Here is a 25,980-nt window from a genome sequence, read left to right on the forward strand (position 1 = left end):
TGTATGTATACATGTACACGTAAGTACATGAACTTGATACATGATAAAATGACCGCAACACCCATCGTACATGTACATGTACTATGGTCAATTATAACTGATGACTAACATTCATCCCCTGTCCCTGTATCTCAAACGCCACAGGTACATGTACATGTAAATGTACAATGTACCAGTACATGTTCATGTACCGGTATATGTACATCTGTGTCAATACCTCAGGCCTGGTTTTCCAAAGAGAAATGTTGGTACTGGTTGTTTCATCAACACAAACCGTACAGGGAAATTGACTATAATCAGAAAGATGACCAAAAAAATCTACTGTTCAAGAGGGATTTCAACCTGTGACTGCCGGAACACTGTACCAGCACTCTACCAATGGAGTGTAACAAGTACATACATTTTTACATCCACACATTTAGCCCCCTGTTGGTGGCTCCTCACATTTGTCAATATCCTTGTTCATGGGGCTCTAGTCGGAAGCCATGCCGTATAAAGCTAGAATACTGTACAGCTGGGGCTCATGCCTCAGAGACACAATGCAAACAAGCTAGCAATGTTGCAAACCTGTTAACATGGTAAAGTGGTGAACAGAACATACATGTACAAGTATGTGTACATGAACACACAAACATGTATCACTCAAGGAGATCTCTGTTTACCAGCAGGAGAAACGGCACAGAGTCCCTCATTCTTGGATTTTTTCCTACATTGTACGGTTATGTGAATGACCCTATGGCAATGGCATGATGGAAGTTGGGCTCCACTTCTACAGTACATGTTACATGTTCCAGACCTCCCAACACTGGCTATCAGGAATTTAGAACCCTTTTCTCCAAAATTCAGAATTTTTCACAAAAACTCAGAATACTGTATTATACGCAACATGAGTAAACAGAAAATAATGGTTCATACAGGCATTCCGTAAATTTGCATCGCTGTAATAAGCCAGTTCATAATTACTGTGCATGCAAAAATGAACTTATGCAAAGGTCATTGTACATGTACATAAAACAAATTAATTTACGTATAGCTTGTGTGTCCACCAATGGGCTGCTGCTGATATGGACATTCATTTCATTAAGAAATTGCTGAAATAGGGCAGATGCTGAAGACGAACTAGGGAAGAACCAAGAACAGAACCCACATTCTGGTCACCTACACCTACATGTACCAGTACATTGCCATACAGTCATTTCAAAAACTAATACTGAATAGTGTCCTAAAATAATTCACACTATACTTTTCTATAACTTTTGAGGAAAAGAAATTGATAAGATTTCCATATGTCACTAATTTTCCCCTGCATGGCCTTATTAGCCCTTAGAAAGCAATGATATGTCTTAAAAAGTCAAATTTAGCAGTGAGAAAATCGAAGCATTTTGTTAGAAAACACATAGAATTTTTCACACCAGCCTCATACATGTCATAGGGTTGCTGCACAGGTTGTCAAGTGACATTCGTATATGTACATGTACATGTATTTGATACTAGAGAGATTAAGTAGCTTAAAAATGAGTGTGATTAAAATAGCACTGAAAACAATTGATGACCTGGTTTTCTTGAGATGTGTTATATTTCATGCCAGAGTAATAAATACATGTACAAAAATATATTTAGCCTGTGGTGTGTCAGAGGGTTTCATTCAAGCTGTACATGTACAGTATCTGTATCATCTTCAGAAAAAAGACACAAAATATGTGACTTTTGAAAATGATCTTTTAGTTCATTTCATTTCATTTATTTTGCAGGATTAAAACACAGAAAATTTACAGAGTTTACAAAATTTAAAAAAAAATCAAAAATATCATTTTAGTTAAGAATCTACATAGTTAAAAAAACAAAAAACAAACGAACAGACGCAAAATACAGTAACACACAAACTTAGAAACAGCAGCACAAGCAACAACACCCGGCACACCCACAAAGACACAAAACACAGGTAACACCCCCTTGCAGGATTGCAAAAAAACAAACTTAATTACTATTGAGTTGCTCTCCTGGTGCAACAAACAGACCAAAAACAAAACAATACAAAACTAAAAGGATAGCAAACAGGAAAAGAACATTAGTCAAACAACATATTGTATTACAAAAAAAAAACCCACAACAAATAAACAGACAAACCAACAAACAATTAACCAATCAGACAAACACCCTACAAACAAACAAGACACCAACACTCAACAACCAACCAAAAAAAAACAAACACAGGGTAGTAATTAATCCCTGTCTCATTTAAGTGAGCACCTACCCTGACTGCAAATAGCACACACACATGTACTAAAAAACAACACAACAAAAACATCCACAGATCTGAATCCATCACTTTTACTAAGTATATAATATCAAACCGGTGCTCTGAAATATGTGATTCTCAAGCTTTCGGTAACTAAGTACTTTCTTCAGGGCAAGCGGATTCAGTTTTGAGTGAACATGGAAAAATCCACCTTCATTCCCCTGGATGCAGCGTTTCAAGTTGGAAAATGACGCACTGCTCCAGTTCCTTACGCTGTACATCAGACGACGCTTTCCGCAGGATGCAGACTCTTATGTCACCAAGGGTATGTGGCGGCCTTCAAAAGTGCTGCGCAACATACCCTAGGTGACGTAGGCATGCGCTGAGAGAAAAATGGCATTTAGCTAAGCAAAAACAGTGAGAAAAACTGAGTGCCCAAACGAAAGGACGAATAAATGGAAAATGCAGAAAACAATAAGCTTCAAACAAAGCTAAAAGGCAGAGGGTGCATGTGCCTCCATATCCACTGCAGCTACATTTTATGCCACAGATAGTGCCAAAAAGACAAGCTGTCTCAAGATGCTGGCGACTTCTGTCCAAGAGTCCCCAAAAGTTTGCAGACATTGTGTCATTAGTCATTAAGCACTCACCACCAAGGAAGAAGAAAACCCTCTCGGAAAAGGTAATCCTCAATCCATCAAAGAAAAGGTGCCTACAGTTTCTGGAGAAAAATTCTGTAACATCAGTTCTCAACAGAATAAGGAAGACATGCTCACGAAAGGATCTTGAACTCAGAAGACGCTTGCAGTTAGCAACATCAATCAAGAACAAGCTATAAAAAGTACAGCTTATAGAGAGTTTGGCCTCAGCTGGAAGTTCCCAACCAAACCAGCTCACCTGCACGTATCAAACTTCAGAAAAGAAAGAAGTGATGCACTTGGTAATGAGAAAAAGCAGAAAAATCACTGACTTTTTCAATAGAGGTGACATTTCGCGTGAAATGCCTAAGGGAATCCACTCAAAGTAATGGAGTGCTCAACAGTGTATGCCTTTGGCCTGTTCAGAGAAGAAAACCCAGGTCTCTTCCAGTACATTTCAGGAATTATAATAAAAACAACATCAAGCCAATGTTACCAGCAAAACTTCTCCAATGTCTTTGCGAATGCTGCATCTACATGAGGTTTTGTTGGAAAGCATGAAGCAAGCTCTATCAAGGCTGGAGAGGAGGCAGCAACCATTCCGATATGCAGCTTCAGACCTGTCGCTTTGCCCTAAGGAGGGCCTCTTTCCTTGGAAGGAGTGTTTTCCAAGAGTCTAAAGCAATGTGGCATTCATAAGATCAAGTCATACCTTAAGCCACTCCTTGATGATGAAGTAACCTCACAGTCGCAAGTTGCGTGGAAGTCATGGGAAATGGAAAACAACAAGACAGGCAAAAGAATGGCACTGAAACAGAAGACAGGTACTCTTGCAGATCTTGTACATGAGTTGACGTTGAAGCTGGTTCCATTTTTCTGAGCATCTTGTATTAAAGGCTAAGTGGCAGGCCCAGCAGTTTGATCACCTATGGCAAAATTTTTCCTGATAAATGGGTCATAATGTGCAGGGACTTTGGTCAGTTGGTGAGAACTGCATGTACAACTGCCATTTCTAAGATGAAGCACAAAGCGCCCACTGGTCATACAACCAGGCACCCATCCATCCTATTGTGGCCTACTACGGAAGCTCAGAAGAATCATGCGATCCAGTCACACACAAGTCCTTAATGTCCATAAGTGATGACTGAAAGCATGACCAAGTCACCTGGGTCTGGTACTTGGGATGTGTTCTCTCTGAAAGCTGATATAAAGGTGAAGGACCCAGGACCATGGAAATCGTTTATCCCCTAAATAACTTCTCAGAAACAGAAAACCAAACAAGAACCATCTCCAAGACCTGAGAAGGCAGTTCTAAAGGGAGTTTCAGGAGAATCTGAAATTGGCCAAAGGTACATATTTAAGAAATCTTAATGCAATGAAACCTCATTAATAGCACACTCTTAATACTTCATTCTGCTTAAAACAAGGAAAACTTTTGGTCCCAATTCTTTGCTCTGTGTTGTTTTCATTATATATACATGTAGTACAAGGTTCCTGTTTTAAGAGGGACTTCTTATTCACGAGGTTTGACAGTATTTTGTTAAATTGATTTGTAAAGCAATTGAAACTTTTCAAAAATGTTTTAGAGATGCTCTGTCAACAGTATCTCAAAATTTATGTAAAAGGCCTATCCTGGAAAGAGCACAGAATGACCAAAAATTTGTTTTTCTTATTCTCAGTGTTATTGAGGGTGGCAGTGAATTTCCACCAAAGAACCCAGGAACTGATATTTTGGTTTCCGAAAGGTAAGAATAAGGCTTGCTCAAATGACATCACTGGCTACAGATATTATTATTACATTATGTTTATTACTGCACATATTGCCATTGTTATTTTCACACTTTACATGTATATAAATGCACATACGTGAAGTGAATTTAAGATACTGGAGAATGTCATTATGGTACAATTGTTTACATGAAATACAGTTCCCATGAAGTTTCAACACGGTACTGGTATGTAGTGAAACAAGACCACTGATAACATGTACATGTACAGTTGAAGAACACAATTATTACTTCAAATGTAAAACTATCAGAGAAGAATTTCCAACCAACTTACATGTACCATAGCTTCTTTGAGGGTGGCTCAATTTCTTGAAATTTCCTTAAACAATACTCATTGAAAACACCAGGTTTTAGCAGAAAATTGTGCTAGCTGCACTAGACTGTGATTTTGAATAAAGAGGTTAATTTGCAGTTGACCTCACAACATTTCTTGCCCTTGGGAATTATCGACTTTGTTGCATTGACTTAAGTAAATTACAGTTGAATTTATTCTCTCTTTTAAAAATACTTGGCCTTTCAAATTTAATTAAATGCAGTTGAACTGAACCAGATGATCTACTGTAGTACAAGTTGTGAACTTGATTAAACCAACAAAAACACTGCGTTGGACTGGAAAATGTCTGTAATGTCATACAGTGTCCTCATTAAAAACATCAAATTAAAGATTTAACAGTTTTATTGAAAATGGGCTTCTGATAAATGTCATTGAACATTATATACTGTATGCTTATAACAAACACATTTTCAAATAAAAAAATACAAAAGATTGCTCTCGTAAAACTACCTGGATAGAAATAAGTTTTCTTATGTGCTGGAAATGCGTGTAACAGTGCCCTTTTTATTTGCTCATTTAACTTGAACTTACATAAAGAATCTGAATATTTTTTGGTTTGTGCTTTATCTACTTATAGTAATACATATACTTAGCTTGGTCGGTATTTCAGTATTACCGAATACCACGTTTTTTTTAATACCGAACAATACCAACTAACAATCCATGAATACCGGAATACTGACTTATTCGATATTGAATTTCAATACCGCGGTATTCTGGCTAATTTGTTCAGAATGTTCCCACAACCCTCATAAGATGAAAGCAGACAATTATATCCACAACAGTGACTGCATACTTTGTGGTTTCAGTCATCCAGCATCTCGTTTGTATTGTCTCTTTTGGTGAGGAGACAAGACGTAACGTGATACTTCAGCATGCAGCCATCAACCCGCCTGTCAAAAGGTTTTGTTTCCCTATCGCCGCCGTCAAGTTTGCGGTTTTGGAATAGCTTGTAGGCAGTGCTTCTTGTATTATTCACTGGCACATGTACACAAGTCATGTACATGTATCACAGCCCTACAGGTCGGGAATTAATAATCAGCTGGTCTTCCTGGTACGCTCTGGACTTTATTTTCTGAAGATTTTTATTGGTGGATCAAAAAATGCGAATGCTGCTTTTTGCTAGACTTGTGCTCTCTTAGGGTCTTTTTTGTCCTTTATATCCAACATGTACAAGTATAGTGTGAAATACTATGTAACCGAAACCAGGAATGTGTGTTATAAACTATAAAAAGGTTCCATAAATCTGCATCGGTTTGGCATCCACGGCAATCAACAATCTTTTTTCTTGTTCTCACATTTGTTCCAACTACACGAAAAGAGAAGCAAAAACCTGATTCCTCATTTGTCACTGCTTGTATTTCAGTATGTCCGGAATAAAATTAGGACAACGTGGTTGATCAAAAAGATCTTTCGGTTATGATTAATCAAATACCTTGTGATGTGCTTAGAATAATGAACTTCACTGTCATAGGACAACATGTTTAACCACTTCATGCCGGGGCATTTTTCAACGTTGATGATGCTGGGCCGGCATGACTATAATTTTTTCCGTTTTCAAATCCTTCAAAAATTCATTTCATTTAACGGTCGTCTATAGCCGCACAAAGTAATCGTTAGGCACTACTCTAAGTTGACAGGTGACCTTCATTGACGCCCGAGTATTTCAGCCAGGCCTGCAGCCTTGTGAACAGAGCCCAGATCGTGCCGTGTTATGTAACTTTCTTTGTTCACGAACTTGGCTCAGTGCACTGCTGACCTCTTTTCAATAGGGGCCAGATTAGCGTGCAGCGGTGCTGTGTGGCTCATCGCTGCGGTGGTGGAGCGCTTTTATCCCCGGTGGTAATCCACTCACTCTCAATGCCCAAAACCCTGGTATACGGTTTAAAACAAGGCTGAATTATCCCTACTTTTTGAGAGTGAAAACTTTTGGTGATGCCCAGCAGCCTGGTCTTTTGTTCGAAGTACGGTCTTTTGTTACAGGGCCCTGTTTCCTTTGTCCCAGTTCGGAGACCCCGGCCACGCATATAAACCATACGTCTCTGATTCTGGAGTCCCCGGCAGGAAGTGGTTAATGTGCATGTAAAAATTTTGAAAAGCAAATACATGTGAAAGCATCGATCCAGGAATTTTTAAAAGACTTTCAATCGCCATGGATGACGATGAAGCCAACAGTAACTAACCTGCACACAAGCTACATGACACAATTGATTGGTAGTCTGAGTTCACTCGCCAACTTCGGCGCGGCCGCCCACGCACGAGATGTCATGAACGAGTACTGTGATTGGATAGCTGTGTCTTGCCAAATGTACATAATGAAAACGCACAGTCTCATTAGAGGTACGCTAGATCTGTTAGCAGCAATATGAATAATTTAGTGTTGGGTGATTAGTTGGACTCTTGAGATACGAGAATAGTCATGCGAATTTATTTGGGGCGTATTTTATCGGAAATGGGATGGGAATTTTTGTTTTGGCCTTTGTGTAATCAATGTAAAATTCATTAATTTTTTAATCTAGCACTATGCGTGTCATGATGACAGGAATCTGACAAATGATGTCTGTATATCGCATTGTAAGCGTGCGTGATGCATAAGGAGGGGCGGGCGTTAAGCCTTGTGTAGCGCAACTGGAAATTTTGTGGAAACACGTTCGCTTGAGTACAAGCAGTACAACCTCGAATTAAATTCCTGAACACAGAAAACACAAACATAGACATGAGATCAATTTTTGTGGATGAACCTGCCGAAAAATTGGTGACGGCAGTGTTTTTTTGACTTGGAACTATAGAGCTGCATTCGATGAAGTGGAACATACAACCCTTTTTTGGCAGAACCTGTACATTGACTGGTTGCCGCATTTCCATCATGCCTTCATTGGCAATGGTTCGGCCCAGTGGGAAGCAGTGTGGTGCACTGTGCACGTGTTTTCACCACTGCAATTCGCAAACGCTTTATGACTGGGTCATCAACAATGGTTTTTTAGGCAACAGAGTCACGAAAACCTTTCATTGTACCAGGAATTTTGTACAATGCTATTTCTCTGTAACATAGTTTCTCCCCACAGAAATGTGCACGTTTTCACCGGGACCACAGATTTGTGCTTGTTGTAATCGGAATTTCGTTACAACCGATTTCATAATAAGAGTCGACTGCCGCGTCGCAGAGTTTTCTGAAAGCCACCTTACCATTGCACATGCGCAGTGTTAGGGCGCAGCTAAGAGGAACAGCCACTGGTGACCCGCACGTAATCATTACAATAACGTACTGTCTCAGCGAGTACCAACTTGACTGTAGTACATGTGCAGATTTTGACACCGTCCGAGTGACCACACAGATATAGGAATCATGGGGAAACAAAGCGGTATTTAAAACACCATCCCTTTTTTTTTAAATTCTTTCCCATAAATAATTTTTATTTGACATCAAATGGACAGATAAATAAAACAGTTATTAAGTTTAGGGGGCTTAGTGACTTTAAAAACCCTTTATGCTGGCCTCTAGTGTTGTTTGTGGTTTGCCTTTGAATGTCAGCATCGCCATGGCTTTTTTATGACGTCATTGCCTTCTGCAACAAATACCGTGGTATTAGTAAATACTGTAATACTAAAAATAGTATTTTTTGCATGGATACCGCAGTATCGAAAAAAACACAATACCGCCCAAGCCTAACATATACCTACATGTACATGACAAAAAGTCTCAGGGAAATCACTTTGTGTGTGATGTCAGACACCTACACGTGTTACATACGTACATGCACAACGTAGAAGGGAAACAGCGTACATGTACATTTGAATGCTAAAAATGTGGACTTCCTTGTGATGAACTATCTTTTGATCCTTAAACTGGCTTGTTGGAGGAACATTGAAATAAAAGCTACTACATTGTTCCTGATGATTATTAATTGTTTACCACTTGTGTCACACTTTCTCCTCCCAGTATTGTAAACAACTCACTACAGGAAAGTTTACAGAAAGCAGTAGCAAAGATATCATCAAACTGAAAATGGAAAAAAAATGAAATTTAAAATACGTTCCAGGTAAACTATCAGGTACATGTACATGTAATTTCATACAAATTAAGGTTGATTAAGAATTGATTAATCCAAGTACATCATGTTTCATGTTCTTCATACTCAGTCAGCCTCCCTTCTGAAGGAAAATACCAACCAAGCCCCTGCCAGTCAGCCGACTGCCCTACGTCTAGAGCCTCTGCCATTAGATACTCCTGCTACGGGTTCCCAGGCATGAAGTCTTTGCCTTACCGGACCACTCCCTCTTGTTATCCGGAGCAACCCTGGTGTATACAAAACTGGGCAAAGCATGCTGTCGTGGCTGTGCATCTCCTTGTTGTCTGTCCTTCATCTAGGGCTTTCTGGAAGAACATCTCCAGGACAACTACAGTAGAACACTGTTATGACAAGGTCCTGGTAACTGCACAAACTACATGTACCATTATTAATTGATACCGGTACCTTGTGTTACCAGTTGTGAAAAAACAAAGAAAAACGAAGACTTTGCACCCCCCTCCCAATAAAAACTTTCCTTGTTATAAATATGACCTGGTATTATCAGTGCTCTTATCTGTCTTCACCTGTCAATGCTTTAAATAGTGCATTAATCACTCGCAAATACTACCAAATTTTTCCTAATGCAATCACATTTTCACCATACAGTCACCATTTGCGACTCAAGATAGGTAGCTTTGACGAGTATGCTTAAAAATCAAAATTTGTTCCAGAAAAGTAGAAATGGCAGCGCAAGTAACATAATGACTTTAAAGCTTCGCGTTTGCACTCTACCAGTACATGTACAAGTACATATATGATACTGTACATGTGTCGTGATCACACAGACGAGTTGGTTGGTTCCCGATCTAAACATACGTTGTTGATGCATTGTATATGGACACCAAGGCCATTTTGCAAACCATGGAATGGGCTCCATTTTTGGCTGCTTTTCTGTTGCAATGTAACTGAAGCCTGAAATGGAGCTCGATCAATCATGCCAGAATTAAAGGGTGTCGCTGTGATTTAGAGTGTCAGGAACAGCATTCACCAGCAGGGTGTCCTGCGACACGCTGAAACTACGAACATCATAACATCTGTGGCTGAACCCCTTGGCAAGAACCCTGATTTTGTGGATTGACTCATCAGCACTCGTGTACGTACCAGTACATGCAAGTTGTGTCGTGCACATGTGCAGGGATGCACAGTCTACGGCATGGATGGACAATGTAAACACGGTATTTATAGTACATGTGTTCATGAATATTCAGCACACGTGATTACTGAACTTTCATAAAAGTGCTGGCGCCTAGATTTTTCCCCATTAGGAGCCGATGGCTACTAAATATTTTTTCTGTTTTAAGGGTTGTTAATGGTATTGTATTGCGATAGCCCATCAGGCTCTCTCCTCAGATGGACATGAGCCACGGTCCCACTTATCCAGGTAGCCGTTACACGCAGATGCCCCCCTACGGCACGGGCATCCAGACGTAATCCAGACAGCAGCACCTTCCCGGCCAACTTCCTGGATCGCTGCCCCGGTGAATATGCCACAGGTATGCAGACCCCATTCTGAGTCTGCATCACAGCCCTTTGGAGCAGCTCTCTTCCAGACTTATACACTGCCACTAAAGACAAATTATGCATCCGACTTAGCAAGCCTTCCATTAGGAACTCCTTGCTCGATAAAGACAGAAACCAACTTTATCTAGGTTACATGAAGTCTTTGTCTCAGTCTCCGACCTATTTCTTTTTTTTATAGGTAAATTCCTTGGATATCAAAGAGAGTTCTCCTTTCTATCCAGACATCACTACAGTCATGCTCGGGACTCTGGATGATAATGTCATCTCTTTCTTTGAGTAAGTCTTGCAGTTTCCTTGCCTCTTCTTTTGCACTACCAATCAAAGCCAAGGGATCATGCTGTTGAACCTGCAGAGAATCCACATGGCAGGGTCCGACAACGTAGTGGCGGATGCACTCTCCTCAGGATGATAGAGCAGCCTCACATAGACCTCTTCACTTCTCTGAACAATGCTCAACTCTCTGCTTCTAACTTGTTAGGTATTATCCAATGATCTTTCTGTTTGACAGGACTTTTGACAGGACTTTCTAGTGACGTTACGGCCATGGCCGCACGGGATGTCGTCTGCCCACCTGTGGAATTTATGACAGGAAAATTTAGCCTTTTGTTATGTCCTTTGACAGTCAGGCTTTGGCTCTGGCTTAATACTCCTCTGAGTGCTATAACAGACTTCCTTGCGTACTTCTTTCACTCCGAGCTGCAGGTACGGTATCTACAACTCATCTACAGGTCAGCCTTAGCTGCCATTCACATTAGTTTCAAAATCAGTTCAACCGCCTCTAACAGCACCACATTCGACCTTTTGCATGGTATGTTCATCTGGTGTCCGCTCATCGGGAAATTGGTGTGGTCATAAGACCCAAGCTAGGTTCTCTAGATGCTTTCTGGTCCTTCCTTCGAGCTCTAAATAACGCCTCACTTATGCACACTAGTGTCAGGTTGGCTTTGTTCCTGACAACTGTTACCTCTAGAGGAGGCAGCGAACTACAAGTTCTCCCAATTGCCGAAGGCCGTCTAAGTTTGGAGCCGCACAGTGTTCACTTCATTCCCTCCATTGGCTTCCTGACAAAGGACCAGACTCCCTCACTTGATCCTTCCAATATCTTTGCATCCTCTATCTCCTTACATCCTGGAGATGATGCCGATACGCTTTGATGCCCTGTTCATGTCCTGAAATGGTACCTGACTAAAATGATAGTATAAGAGGGATGATAACCCTGTTGCTTTCTCACTATCATTAGACCACACCATCCAGCAGCATCAGTGACTATTGCCCGCTGGACAGCCTCCATTGGAAATTAGATTTGTTAATCCAGTCTGGCCATTAAGCTCTAATGAACACTACATCATGGTTCATGATGCAAGAGCAGTATCTGCATCTTGGTCTTACTCTCGAGATGTTTCCGTTGCAGACATCTGCAAAGCTAAATGTTGGAAGTCTCCCTCTACCTCATCATGAAGTTCATTTACTATTTCTTTCTTCCTTGTTTACATGTGAATGCGTATTCTTGGCATTACATGTGTTGTTGCAAACCACCCATCTAGGCCAGTGCTACTCTGCATATGTAGTGTGTAGACTCCTCCCTCACATTAAGTGTGGGTTGGGTCTACTAGAGAATACCTACATGTACATGTACCTAACCAGTCCTCTCCCACCTGTCCTCCCCACTCTGGCTCCCACCTTTTGAGTCGCTTTCGAAAAAAAGACGATCAGCATTGTGGGAGGTCAGGGTGCACCACGGGTGATCAAATCTTTTCAGCAAATAATAAAAAGTACATGGAAAATTTGCATGTGTACTGACAGTTTGGGTAGGTATTCTCTAGTAGTCCCGACCCACACTTGAAGTGGGGGAGGAGTCTATGGCACACTACCTCACCAAACAGTCACTACATATATACACTGTACAAATTTCCCATGAGCCTATTATTATCTGCTGAAAAGATTTGATCACCCGTGATGCACCCTGACCTCCCACAATGCAATGCAGGCTCACCGCTATGATTGTCCTTCTTTTGTCTCTTTGTAACTCATACTCTTGAAGCAACAAACATGCATCGCGGTCTGTATCATGCCTGAGTGCATGTGCACATTTGTGCATGAGCACCAGCCATGTACCAAAGTCCATGCTGTATGCATGGACTACATGGGAGGTGCTCACCTTCAACTTGTGTAAAATTACACAGTAAAATAAAAAAAATAATAAAATTGCCAACAGTTGAAATGAAGTCACTATAACTAAAAAAATGCCTTGGAATGTCATGTTCTGTTTCTTTGCAACACACTTGATTGTTTTAGCACCATTTCCGTAAATGAGTCGGCGCAAGGCTGGTAGTCAGTCAAATGAAAATAAGTTCTATTTATTTCATGCAGATATCATGCAGGTATTATCCAGAATATACACATACCAGTGAATCAAAAATGTTGGAGCTAATTTAGACCTCTACGAAATTACAACTATCATGTCACACATTTGGCCCCCAAAATAAAGGACACACTCACATGTCCATGAGCCAGTGGACAAATACATTTAAGCAATCACACCACACAAACTCTACAGACCTGGTAGGATCGGATGATCGTTTGGACTGACAGGTGATCTTCAATAACACGTTTGTCCAAGGGTGCTCCCAGTGCCCTAACTGGTATAGGACTGACCGACTGGGCAGGTGCCTGGTATATAGCTGGGGTAGGCACTAGGGGTGAAGTGTATGCCATGCCGGGGGCAGCTCCATTCTGTGCGTTGCGGAAGAAGATGTCCCATGACTAAAAATATGAAAATAAAAAAGGAGACAACGGATTTATTGCAATACATGTAGGTAGGGCCTGCTCATCCATTTCACAGGTGCTCTTCTTAGAAGCCTATCCTAAATTCATTCACTTTGCAGACGTTGCATAAATTATGTATGTATATGTACAGTGCATTGTATTATGAGCTAAAATATAAAATACCAGTACATACATATTGTATATCATTGTACTGGGTGTGTATATTCTTCCACAGATGAACCAAAACACATCACTGTGTCATTTCTCAAAACTTCTTACAGAGTGACCACATGTAATCCAAATTTGCACCTTCAGATTTAATGATCAGTTGGGGATAATTAGGCAGACTGTGTACATTTTGTGGACATTTGTGACCTGGCACAACAAAATGAGCGTAAAGTCGCACTATGTTCTTTCCTATTTTGAAGGTTCACAACCAAATATTGAAGTGGACGTCAATTTTGGCACCTTTCAATATTTTGAAAAATGAACCCCTCTATTTAATTCCAATTTTGTTTAGCAGGATCAGATATTTAAAAATGTCATTTTCTCAGCAAGTTTGATGATTGCATTATTTGTGCCCAGTCAGAAATGTTGAAATAGTGTTAGAAAAAAAAGACGCAAAGATACCAGAATAATGCCATATTGTCACCTCATACTTTTACCCAAGTGTTCCATGTACATGCAATGTACATGTACATACCACTGAAAAGCTCTTTCTGCTAATTTCAAAAATAACAATATCTCAATTTTTTAAAATTCTGACAGGTCACATTTGGTTGCCTACCAGAGCAAATCAATGGGAGCTGAACTCATTTAATGTTTTAAGTCCAAATGTTTGTACCAGATGACTTGATTCAAAAAATTCTCTCTAGTTAGCAAAAAATTCAGGATAATTTTCAACAGATGTAATTTGAACCCAATCAGAGAGACCTTTACAAAAAAGAAGCCATGAAAAAAATTACAAAATTGATGTAAAATGATTAGAAAGAGTCTTTTCATCCCCTTACTGTTTAAAATCATTCTAACTATACCAGCATATCTGTCAGGTCTCATACCTTTCAATCACTAAAAAAAACTCTGTACATTTGGCAGCATCAAAGATATTTGAGCGCAACATGTTCGATGCAATACCAAATCTGATGGAATTTTGATGAAATTAGAAAATTTTGACTGAAAATTTATGACATTTAATATTACTGAAAACACTGTGTTATGCAGTGTTCGAAAATTCCATGCCCGATGGTTATTTTACCATTTGTTTGGGAGAGGTTGCTGCTCAAAATTTAATAAATATTAAGAACTCAGAGCACATGAATTTCATCATGAACCATATTTTATGTCTTCCACATCAGTTCTTGGAAAACATCATTCAGTTTGAGGGATTTTCTTTCAAGAAACCATGGTATAGAGAGAAAAATCCAGGAGCATTGCACATCCATGGATCGGAGGGGCTCATGAATATCAAATGAAAATGAGAGAGCACTATCTGAGCTGATGTCAAAGGTCAAACAGCCCACCAGTCAGCAAAACGTTTCTGCACTGTCACAATGAAGTATCGACAAACGTCCTGAAGTCATCATGACCCAGATTTACAAAAACGTGCTTGATAAAAATGTGATTGTTCCAAGTCGTAAAAGCACGAAGGTTTGGGGTCCTTTCTTGCACTCTTTTCTCAGGATCTTGCTGTACATCATTTTTTTATTTACTTGCTAGTTTTATTGTAGATATTTTTAAAGGAATTGGATGCTGTTTGCAACTGCCAACTTCTGGACCAAGCAGTTATAGTTTTCATATACATATTATCATCTGTTACCACTTACAAATCTTTTCAAAAATTACTACGGGAATTATTACTGTTCGATAATTTATAGGAAGCTAGGATATACATGTATACGGGTTGCTCACGTCCGTCAAAATTGCTTATGTTCAAGACTTTCATTATTTAACTCTGATCAAGATAAAGGATGGGCACAGTCATCAGTGTGCCAGATACCAGTCATTACCCCCTCATTTCATTAGACATTGTAAATTAATGCAATATTGTTCACTTCCAGAAAAATGAACTCCGCAAGTTCATTGCTACATGTATCCACATGCATGGCTCATATTTTGTAGAACCTGCAAACATCAAGGAGAATCACTGGGGAACTGTAAATGGGTACTAGGAATGGCCGAGGCAAAGCCAAGCCCAGTCTTGAACGAGTCTACAGTTCCAAGTCTGGACATGCAAGTCCCAAGTCTATGACACTCTCACTGTGAACCCTTTGCCTGAGTGCACACCAATTGTTCCATTTATTAATGTGCACGGCTTTTGGCTTCATGAAACATTGACAGTATTCATGCAGTCAACACTGTCAGTGCTGGATATATGTACATACTCTCTTCTCTTCCTCTTGTTCCTTGGAGTCATTAATATATGTGTGCCATTGCAACGAAATCTAACAGACTAAAACTACCACAGGATTCTTTGAAATTGAGGAATGCTACACAATATCAACTTCATGAGAGTATTTGTGCAGTCAACATTCAGTGCTGGACATGTACATGTCTTGTCTTCTCTTCATCCTGTGCCTTGGATTCATTATTGCAGGGACTAAAACCACCACAGCACTCTACGAAACTGAGGAATGCTATATCAACTTCATGAAAGTATGGTTAGCACTTTTCAAACCACTTTACGAACCACTCAAAATGAGGTTCACTGATCCTTACATGTTCTTACATGTACATGTAAGTATACATGTAAATCATTCTGAAATGCCCCCTTACTGCATATTGCTATTTCATTTGGAGAATGAGCAACGTTGGATTCAAATTACGATAAAGTGCACACATCTTCCTAAATTGCTTATAGTGCTACAAACACTAACACAAGAAAAGTTACAGGGCCTGTAAAACAACAACCAAACATACCTGTATGATCATGCTGGAAGGGTTTAACTCTTCAAGCATGATCATACAAGTATGTTTGGTTGTAGTTTTAAATGAATTGAGATGTATGTGCTGGACTGTACACACAGGGAGCAGCGATTCTTACAGGTCTGTCACCTCAGGACCAGTACAATCTTGGAACAACTAGAAGATGTAACTGAGTTTGCATCAATTCAATTAAGCTACTGGGCATACGGCAGGTTCCTCAAAATATGGACCATTAGATAATGTTCAACTTTGGGGGTTCATTTTTCCTGAAGTGAACAGCAGTGAATTTATTCCCAATGTCTGATGAAATGAGGGATGCCATGGCTGATATCTGGAACAATGATGGCCGTGTCCATCTTTCAACTTAATTGGAGTTACTTAAAGTTAAAGTCTCAAACGTCAGCATTTTTGACAGATGTGAACAACCCTGTTGCAATCCTAGCCAATTAAAATTTACCAAGAAGTGATAATCCCAGCAGTCAGTAAAGGGTGATAATATTTACACATATTAAAGCCATAATAACGAAATTAAAAATACCTCTCACAATTAATCGGGTCCCAAATTCGGCAGTTGCAGCATACCTGTGTACAAATTTTTTTTATTTCTATAGAGTAAATTTTTATGTGTGGCCTTTGACAGAAGCGGCAAGTTTCTTTTGCTGCCCAGTGTAGATGTATTTTGATGTAAAACTTTAAATGGATTCAACTCCATTTGATTTGCACCGTTAGCAAACCAACTGTCCACAAAATGTACACAGTATGCGTAATTATCCCCAAATAATTATTTTTATAAATCTGAAGGTGCTAATTTGTATCTTACATAATAAAAGTCACTATTTTAGAAGTTTTGAAAAATGACATTTTATGTCATTTTATGAAGAACGCGCCATAATCCAACATACATAAAAGACTGGGTAAAACATAGACAGAAAACCAGCAAAAAGACATCAAATTTATTCCTTATTGAAAGGTGAAGAGAAAATTCAGATATTTGCTGAAAATCTTGGTTTTTAAAGCATTGATCCTGAAAACATAAGAGGTAACAAACTACAATGCATGCATCATTTTCTATGGAGAAAGGCAAACATACACAATAAGGACGGAGTTTGGGCATTCCTGGTATCCCTTAAATTTGCCCACTGTGGCAGTTGCAAGGCCCAGGACAATCAGTGTCACAGTGATAAAGCACTATTAAGCTCTTCCCCAACCCTCCGGTCACAACTACTTTGACCGAAACGAGGGGGTGGGACATGAGGGTAACTCCTCATACTGTACTGTAGATTCGTTACAAATCTACAGTTTGCTATTCGGAAAAAAAATCTACGCTTTGAACAAAGGAGTGATGTCACAGCAATAGTTTAAATGTATGTAATGCTTTCTGTAGAGCGATCTAATGGCCAAAGTAATGCAAATGAGAGGATTCATTCATTTGTTAAAAGGGGATTTCACACACATCAAGGCAAACATGTACATGTACCAGTATGTGAAGATCTGGCAACGTTTAACAATCAATCCAGTCAACTGATGTCATGTTGTGCTACCCACAATCATGTTTCTGGGGGTTTTTTTTGGATGAGGGGGGATTCTGAGAGAGTGTGTGTGCATTTATGTAATTTTTTTCTGTAGTATCATTCACACACTTTGGGGCTTTTCTGTTTTCTTTTTTATCTGCTGGTGGGGGGACACGCTTGCTTAAGGGTCTTCATGGGGGCATTTGTTAGGTGTTTTGGCTAGCAACCAGACAGCAGTTGCTTTCCTTATGGCCTATTTTTTTTTGGGGGGGGCTTTTAATCACAGTGTGGAAAAGTCTTTCTTCTTGTTCTGTTGACTATTGTTAAGTATAGGACACTTGCACCAGTCACAACCAAAATTACCTCCTAAGCTTTTTATTTTGCTTTTGTGATGTCAATAAATAGTGCCACAAACACACTACATGGTTTTTTGGAGTAAATTTGGGGGTTAAGAGGGTAAGAAATGCGTGATTGTGCAATACCCCGTTGTACAGTCAATGCATCTGGCAACGAATTTGGGGCTGGGGTAGTTTGACCAGGCTAAAACATGAGCCACGTCAGCAAAATGCATTTTTCGGGGCCAGAAACCTTTCCAAAATACAAAAGTTTTTAGTTGAATTCAGAAAGACATGCTCTTGGTCACCATACCTAGCTTGAAAATATTAAACAACCCAGACTGAAATTTCACCACCATTAAGACAAAAAACTATTTTTCACAATAACTATTATTTCTGGATTTTTACTTGCACCAATTTTCTCCACACCAACTTTGGGACTTTGCTAAATCTGATTGACTTCAAACTTGGTACAGAAGCAGACCACCGCCAAAGGATGGTCCTCGAAGATAGCCAACATACATGTAATGATGTCATCACTTGTCACGTGACAAGCCCTCCAAGTTGAATTCTTTGAAAGCTTATAATTCCAGAACCATACATGTATGTCTGATCTGAGTAAATCTGGGTACAAATATTAAGAAAGATGTGTTACAGATGAAAATGTGGATAACGTCATCAGCTGATTTATTACGATTTTTTTGTTTCATTTTCAACCTTCCTCTCGACATTTTTCATGAACAAAAATTTTTTTCCAAATTATTTTTGCAAATACCTCAAGTAGGCTAAGTAAATGTAGATATTTGAGTAGTTTGGAAATGTGTTGGCGCCATGATGACTTCATCAAAAATACTAATTTTCATACTAGACAAGTCTGATTGACATGAAATTCTTTGGGTACGTAGATAGTCACCCCAAACATGTTTGCAATGTTACATAGTCATAGCCTGATCCATTGATTTCTTATTAAATTTTGAATATTTATTATTGCTGGTAAGTTTGTGCACAGTGACCTTTGCCCTGAACTGTGCAATGCACGTCATTCTGTTTGGCCCAGCGGCTAGATGGCCACAAGCGCTACACTCTAGCTGGATACAGTTTTCATTGTGCCAGCAGAGTTTCTCACAGTGTGTGGCACGATGTCAGCTCTATGTTGAAACCAGACAAAAGACTCATAGTTATAAGGCCAATACCAACTAGCAAAATCGCTCCAGTAAAACGAACACCTCTGTGTGAATTTACTGATATGAAGTACATGTATGTCAAGAACTGGTGTGTTTATTCAAAAGGCTAACGTTACTTGTCATTTTGTTAAACTTGTTAATCCTGTTCCATATCTCTAGGTTCCTCATTAAATGTGTTGCCAGCAGGCTGAGCCCACAAAGCAAGCTTTCCTGCACCAGTCTTGGTTGGCTGGATCGACAATTTGTATATGATCAACCCATTACATGTCAGCACGAGAACCATATCATGTACGTTGACATGAATGACTTTGCATGCCTTGTCTTGAAAAGGGTTCATGCTGCACAACATTGCATACCTGTACATGCACTTCCATGAGTCATAATGGCATGCAAATCTTAACCCAAAATTACATGAATAAACATAGTGTGATATTGCATGGCAACTTTGTATTGTGAATGTTTTCTTAATTTCGCAGTGCTCATCCATTTACAAAACTGATAGTACTTGAAATAGTGTCTGTTAATGTCAGTTACGTGAACATGTTCAGCACGGTTAATCACATAATCATACTGTGCTATCAGTAGATACTCTATCATTTTTTCAAATCTTCGACAACCAAAGTAGGAGGAAATCAGCCGATGACAGAATTACAGTCACATTCAAAATAACAGATTGCGCAAGGATTGACTGATGGTAAAGATTACAATTCACATTTAAGAACATACACCGGGCTGCATGGCCTTATCCTTCATTTTTCTGTAGCATTAATGGACTTTTATGAATGACTCTCAAAACACATCATTTATTCTATTTTGTCCGATAATTTTTCAGTGTTTAAACAGGAAAATCACTGTGCAGCACCTGGAAAAACCTTTCACCAATGAATGCGTTCCTTGTAGCATTTACAATTAACAAATGTATATCCCTTTATTGAAAATGTTGCTAAACAGACTACATGTATTGACAACACGGTATTCATTTTTATTTTCTTCAAGTGAGAGCATGTTAGCAGCTACTGGGATAGCAGGTTTCAAATGATGGAACTCACTCCTGATTACAATTCAGCCCAGCAGAGATGATCCCACTTGAAAGATACTGGTCATGAGCGTCACAGGTTGAAAAGTGGAATAGTGCAGTGGTCCTTGTTTCATTTGGCCATTAATATACATGTACAGTAACATGTACATATACCGTACTGCTCACACTGTCAGCAAAAATACACATACATACAGTACATGTATCTGCAAGAAATATTGAACTTTGAAATGCTACGTACGGTACATGTACAGTACATTGTGATTCAGAGCAGCCAATGTACATGTACAGTGCACATGTAGATCATGCTTTTCATGAGTGTCATAATAAATCTGTCACATTTAACCCTTTTTTCAAAGCATGTTTTGAGCAAAGATAAACATAAAACAATATCCATAAAATTAATAAGGTTGATAGAACTTTCACTCCAGATGATAGTGGCATGATATCAAGATGACTTCATCAGGTCATGTATTTGTTAAATTTTAATGTTTATACAAAAACAGATTGACAGGGGTGACCCTTGTCATTTCCAACCCTTCACCATCAGCATGTTACACAAAAGAACGGCCATTAGGCATAGACCTTTCTTAGGAACAGTTGAGGTCCCCACAGTAACCAAAGTCACGTGACACATCTTTGAAGCTCCAGAGCCAAATGTCCAACTTGGAGGAAAGTCGGCATTCTCAAAATAGGATGTGTTATAAATGAAACCTGGGTTACGTCATGATGACATCATCACAGGTCAAGAGCTGTAATCTTGCTGGTGATCATACTTCTAACATTTAATAGCTGCAGGACATTTGAGTCCGATTCAATTTATTTTTTACATGTTTGTGGACTGGGACATATTTTATGTGATTAGTATAAGGTTATGTTAAGACGTCACATCATAACATCATTTTAAAGGGATACAACTTCATGTCATATAACAAGAGAATTTTTAGTCTCGATTTGATGTGTGTACCTGCATAAAGCCGGGGACGTGCCATAGATGAGAATACAAGTAATGTTAGGATAGGGTCACAAGGGATAGAGAGACATCTGAAAGGTGCACCTAGAGACTTTTGAGACCAATAAGGTCCAAACTTGGCATATACTGGTAGAAACAATGAGGTCTGGTAGTTGACATTAATGGTCACGTCCTGGTCATGGGTATACATGTACATGAATATGGCGTCATTTCAAAAGCGTCATTTTCAAAGTGTCATCTTCAAGGTGAATGTTTTAAGGTTGTATAAAAAAAAGTGGATACCATTCCATTAATTCTTGTATGCAGGTAGACTGATGATGTATCATACACATGTAGGTGAAACTGATACAGACACCATGATGATATCATCATGTGAATTTTTAAAGACATATTTTTCCACAAATCTCATCGTTTTTTATTTGTTTACCTCTTCCATAGCAAGCATGCATGTATGCTGATTGAATTTTTCTCAAACTTAAAAATGAGGAAAAGCCTTATGTTCTGTTAAAGACAGACACACAACCTCTCTTTTTTTTTCTTTTTCAGACATTCTCATAAGGTTTGTACACATCTTCTTGTCCCTTCATGCCCATAGGACTTTCAATAGGTTCATACATGTACACCTGATCGACTTCAGACTTGGCAGACTTTCAGACTATAATGTACATCATACAATATTGGTCCTAGAACAAAATTGTCACAATGACATCATCACCTGATTTATTTATGAATATTTAATATTTTGCCATTGGGTTTGTACACATTTTTCTACTACACACACACTTATCAATCTTAATGAGCGAGTAGTCCTCAACTTGTGCTCAAGATTACTATAAGAACGAAAGAGAAATCAGAACAAATTTTCCCTTTCGTAAAAACAGTTTTTTGCATATATATGTGTTTTTAGCCCAATGACTTTGTACATGTTTTCACGCCATCATCAGGGTAACTTTGTGATGTTCAATCGTTCAAAATGATAGCCAACAAAAACCCTGATACAGGAATCTTGTCACATCCTTTAACCAGGTGAAAATACGAAGACCTTGTGAAATGCAAGACTCAGCATCACAACCCCAGTACCATTGGAGAAAGTACAGTGCTACAAATTCACCAGCTGATTTCGGGAAAGGGGCGAGTCCACTGCACAGTACATTGCTGCGCTACATTCACCGAGTTCTGTAACAATGGCAGAACACTCGATGACATGTCGCGTGATCAGCTAGTGTGTGGAGTTTGAAATGATCGCATTCAATGGAGCTTTATAGTAGAACAGAATCTCACTCAAAAAAAGCATCAATTGGCAATGTCTGTAAGCATGGACTCAGCAGCCCAAAATGTAAAAGATCTCCAAGCTACTCAGACACAATATCAAAAAACAATAAACAAAATGATTCAAAGTCATGCTATGGTTTCACAGAAGTCAGTGCCCAGTACAAACAAGCAGCATATATAAAAAGGCCACGAACAAAAAGCCTGCTACTGTTGTAAAAAAACAATCACCCACCTGACAAATATAGATTGAAGAACAACACTTGCTTTAACTGCCAGAAATGTAGGCATATTGCATGTGTCTGTTGCAGTGGCAAAGCACAATAATGCATCAAACAAATGGAAGCTTCAGTAGAAAGTGGGGATTCCGACAGTATTGAAACTGAACAATTCGCAGATAACATTTCAGTGTACTCACCCTTTGCCTGTTCTAGCGACAAACCAGACACGAGGGCGATATAAGTCAACATACGTGTATTTGTAGACAATAAAGATACTGTCATGAAGGTAGACACACAGGTGCAGCCCTATCACTTGTGTCAAAAAAGACATTCAAGTCACAAACCTCGACAAATACATATAGCAAGTCAAACTCTGCATCTACATGTACACAAGTCATAATCCTTGGAAGTTTTGCTGTGGAAGTTGAGTACAAGTCTAACATATTTGAACTTCCACTGCTGGTTGTTAAAGGCAATGGACCACGCCTTTTTGGAAGAAACCACCTACGGACAATTGAGCTAGACTAGCACCAAAATACCGGTACCAGTAATGTGCTTCATTCAACTAGCAGACTGGAGGATGCACTGAAACCTCATTCAACACTGTTAATGGCAGTGAACACCATTGGGTTTTGTCATAATTTCACAAGATTGGCTGATTACGGTGTGTAATACTCACTGCAACTTGCATTCTACTGACTGGTTTCATGTTTAAGTCATGTTTAAGTTTAAGAAAAAACAGTGCAGCATTTTCAACGATTAGATCTTGTGTATTAAATGAGAATGAGTTTGGAATGATGGTAATTTCTATTCTTTTTGACAAAAGTACAAATGATGGTAGGGGTCTCGGTGAATAATGTTAATTTTTAAGTAGGCATGCCTGTCTTTGTATATGTAAGATAATCACACGTTGAGTTCAAACCCAAAAGAAACTATTCAGATTGAAGTTTTTCAAAATGAAACGAAAACTGAGGTGTACTGTGTACATGCAGGTCTGTTTAGCTTGTTTTGTAGTTACTTTTCATTGATACACATGAAAACAATTTCTTACCATGCAGGTCTGTTAAGCTTGTTTTGTAGTTACTTTTCATTGATACACATGAAAACAATTTCGTACCATGCAGGCCTGTTAAGCTTGTTTTGTAGTTACTTTTCATTGATACACAGCAAAACGATTTTGTACCATGGAGCTTCTCAAACAAGAACAGGCACATGTAAGATACAAATGTGCAGTAATGAAACATGAATCAGATATCCCATAGTTGATTAGACATTTGCCCCTTTCCCAAGCAAAAGTGTAACAAAAACACAAAGCAAAGCCCTCTCCCCCAAAAAGTAGAGAAAAGGGTAAAAGTCAGCCTCAAACTGATAACTTTGCTTTATACAATGACTGAATGGGGTAATGGGAACTTAAAACAAAGCTGTTATACATGTATTTAATGTAATAAATATTAAACAGCGCCCTTGGGTGTCAAATAATACCCAGCCATAATAATATCCAGGGAAAATGTCAAAATAATTCTGAAAAAATGGCATATGGTATATCTCTGGGGAGAAGCGCTTAGTTGCTAACCATGAATACGTGACAACCATGGAGAAAATCACAAAAGGCAGTCCATATCCGCCCAAGCACAGTGCGCAACAGGTGCTCGGCTACCGCGCAAATACTGCTGAATGCATGTTGACCGGCCGCCGCACATGCAGAGACCACTGCCAGGCCCTGCGTGCGCGGTGGCCTGGCAGCGGTCATTCAGAAAATCACGATGTACTTCATCAACTCGTAGTCAAATGTACCCACACTTATGATCTAAATCTCATTTTTTCTAAGGTATTTCTGATCCAGCTTCATCCAAAAAATGACACCTACTGTAGGTTTTCACATGTATCTACATGTAACAGACAGCCTTCAAAATCTTGCTTGAAAAAATGCCAATTTTAACAGATGGAACCCTAGAAAACTTCTTGTTTTTTGCGGAACTTTTGATGAATAGTTATTTCAGGCAACTCAACACTATCCATTCAAAGCAGAAATCAATGGAAATCATGTGGTCTCTGGGGACAGAAATTCTTTCAGGTACATTGTTTTGATAAGAAGTCATGAAACCACGTTTTCGTACACAAGAACAATCAAATGTGCACTAATGTGCAATGGTCCAATATTGATTCCTACTGTTGGCCATACACTGATAGGCCCAATAACGTGCGTATCGGGGACACTAAAATGGGTACCGGGCATTTTTTCTCATATCTGCAATGATCAGGAAAAAAATTTTGCATATTGGGCCAATACACAAGTTTGTACGTGGAGAAAAACCTGCCCCACATCCAAGCAATGCACTTCGTGGGAAAGTACACGTACATGTAGCAGAAAGGAATATTGCTGTCAGATGATAGGAAGAACATGCAGTCTAAATCCAGTAACTCATTGCCATTTTAGTTGAATAGTTAGATCACTAGAGACCAGGTTCATCCAAGAGCCATGATCAAAAAATAACTTTAAAATGACATCCCTGTCACTTGATAAGGCAACGTATGCACAGTCAAGTGACGTTGCTAGATTGAGCCTTCATCCCTGATGTGTTACCACAGACATGTTGCATGCATTGTGTTCAGATATAGGTTTGATCATAAATATTACTGCAATACTGCTAAGGATACGGATGCTGCCAAACTCCTCATGTTCCTTCCACAGACTGAGAGAAACTTCTTCATACTTAAACTAAGAAATAGCAGTAGAAATTTTGACGGCAGCAAAATTTGAGCAGGGCAGCCTACCCTACTAAAAACCCCTCCTGGAGAATACTGGTTCTATACAGTACATGTAGGTAGTACACATGTACACCATACATGTATGTGTATCTGTATTGTATCCGATATTCTCTTAAGAAACTCACAATTTCAGTTGAACAACAATATCACAATCAGCAATCAAACAGACATGGTATACATGCAGGTAGCTGTATCAACATGACCAGCAACTGTTAGATACTACTCGATATGATACACATGTCAGAAGGTACCCTAGGTCTTAATACTGCAGCCAAACCGAACCAAAAATCATTGAACATGACTCTTTCAAACTAAACCGAACCAAAACAAACTGGTTGCTTCGGATGTTCAGCTTTAATATGGCATGGCATTGCTAGTGCACAGAATGCATGCAAGAAAACTTGA

The 25,980-nt window shown here is 39.2% G+C and overlaps 1 protein-coding gene and 1 pseudogene across 2 annotated transcripts in view; one reads left to right on the plus strand and one right to left on the minus strand.

Annotated features, from left to right (window-relative positions):
* The window catches only part of LOC110986840 (2-oxoglutarate dehydrogenase complex component E1-like), a 100,956-nt gene that overhangs the window by 66,276 nt on the left and 8,700 nt on the right, over window positions 1-25,980 (minus strand). For both annotated transcript variants that reach the window (XM_022249077.2, XM_022249078.2), the window contains exon 2: window positions 13,149-13,352. In XM_022249077.2, coding sequence (XP_022104769.2) covers window positions 13,149-13,352 — 204 coding nt within the window. The remainder of the gene's footprint in view (window positions 1-13,148; window positions 13,353-25,980) is intronic.
* On the plus strand, window positions 101-10,499 carry LOC147796017 (uncharacterized; annotated as a pseudogene).

Source organism: Acanthaster planci, linkage group LG19 (genome assembly GCF_054643075.1).
Source record: "Acanthaster planci isolate LZ-2023a linkage group LG19, COTS_SCS, whole genome shotgun sequence".
In the NCBI taxonomy this organism is placed as follows: Eukaryota; Metazoa; Echinodermata; class Asteroidea; order Valvatida; family Acanthasteridae; genus Acanthaster; species Acanthaster planci.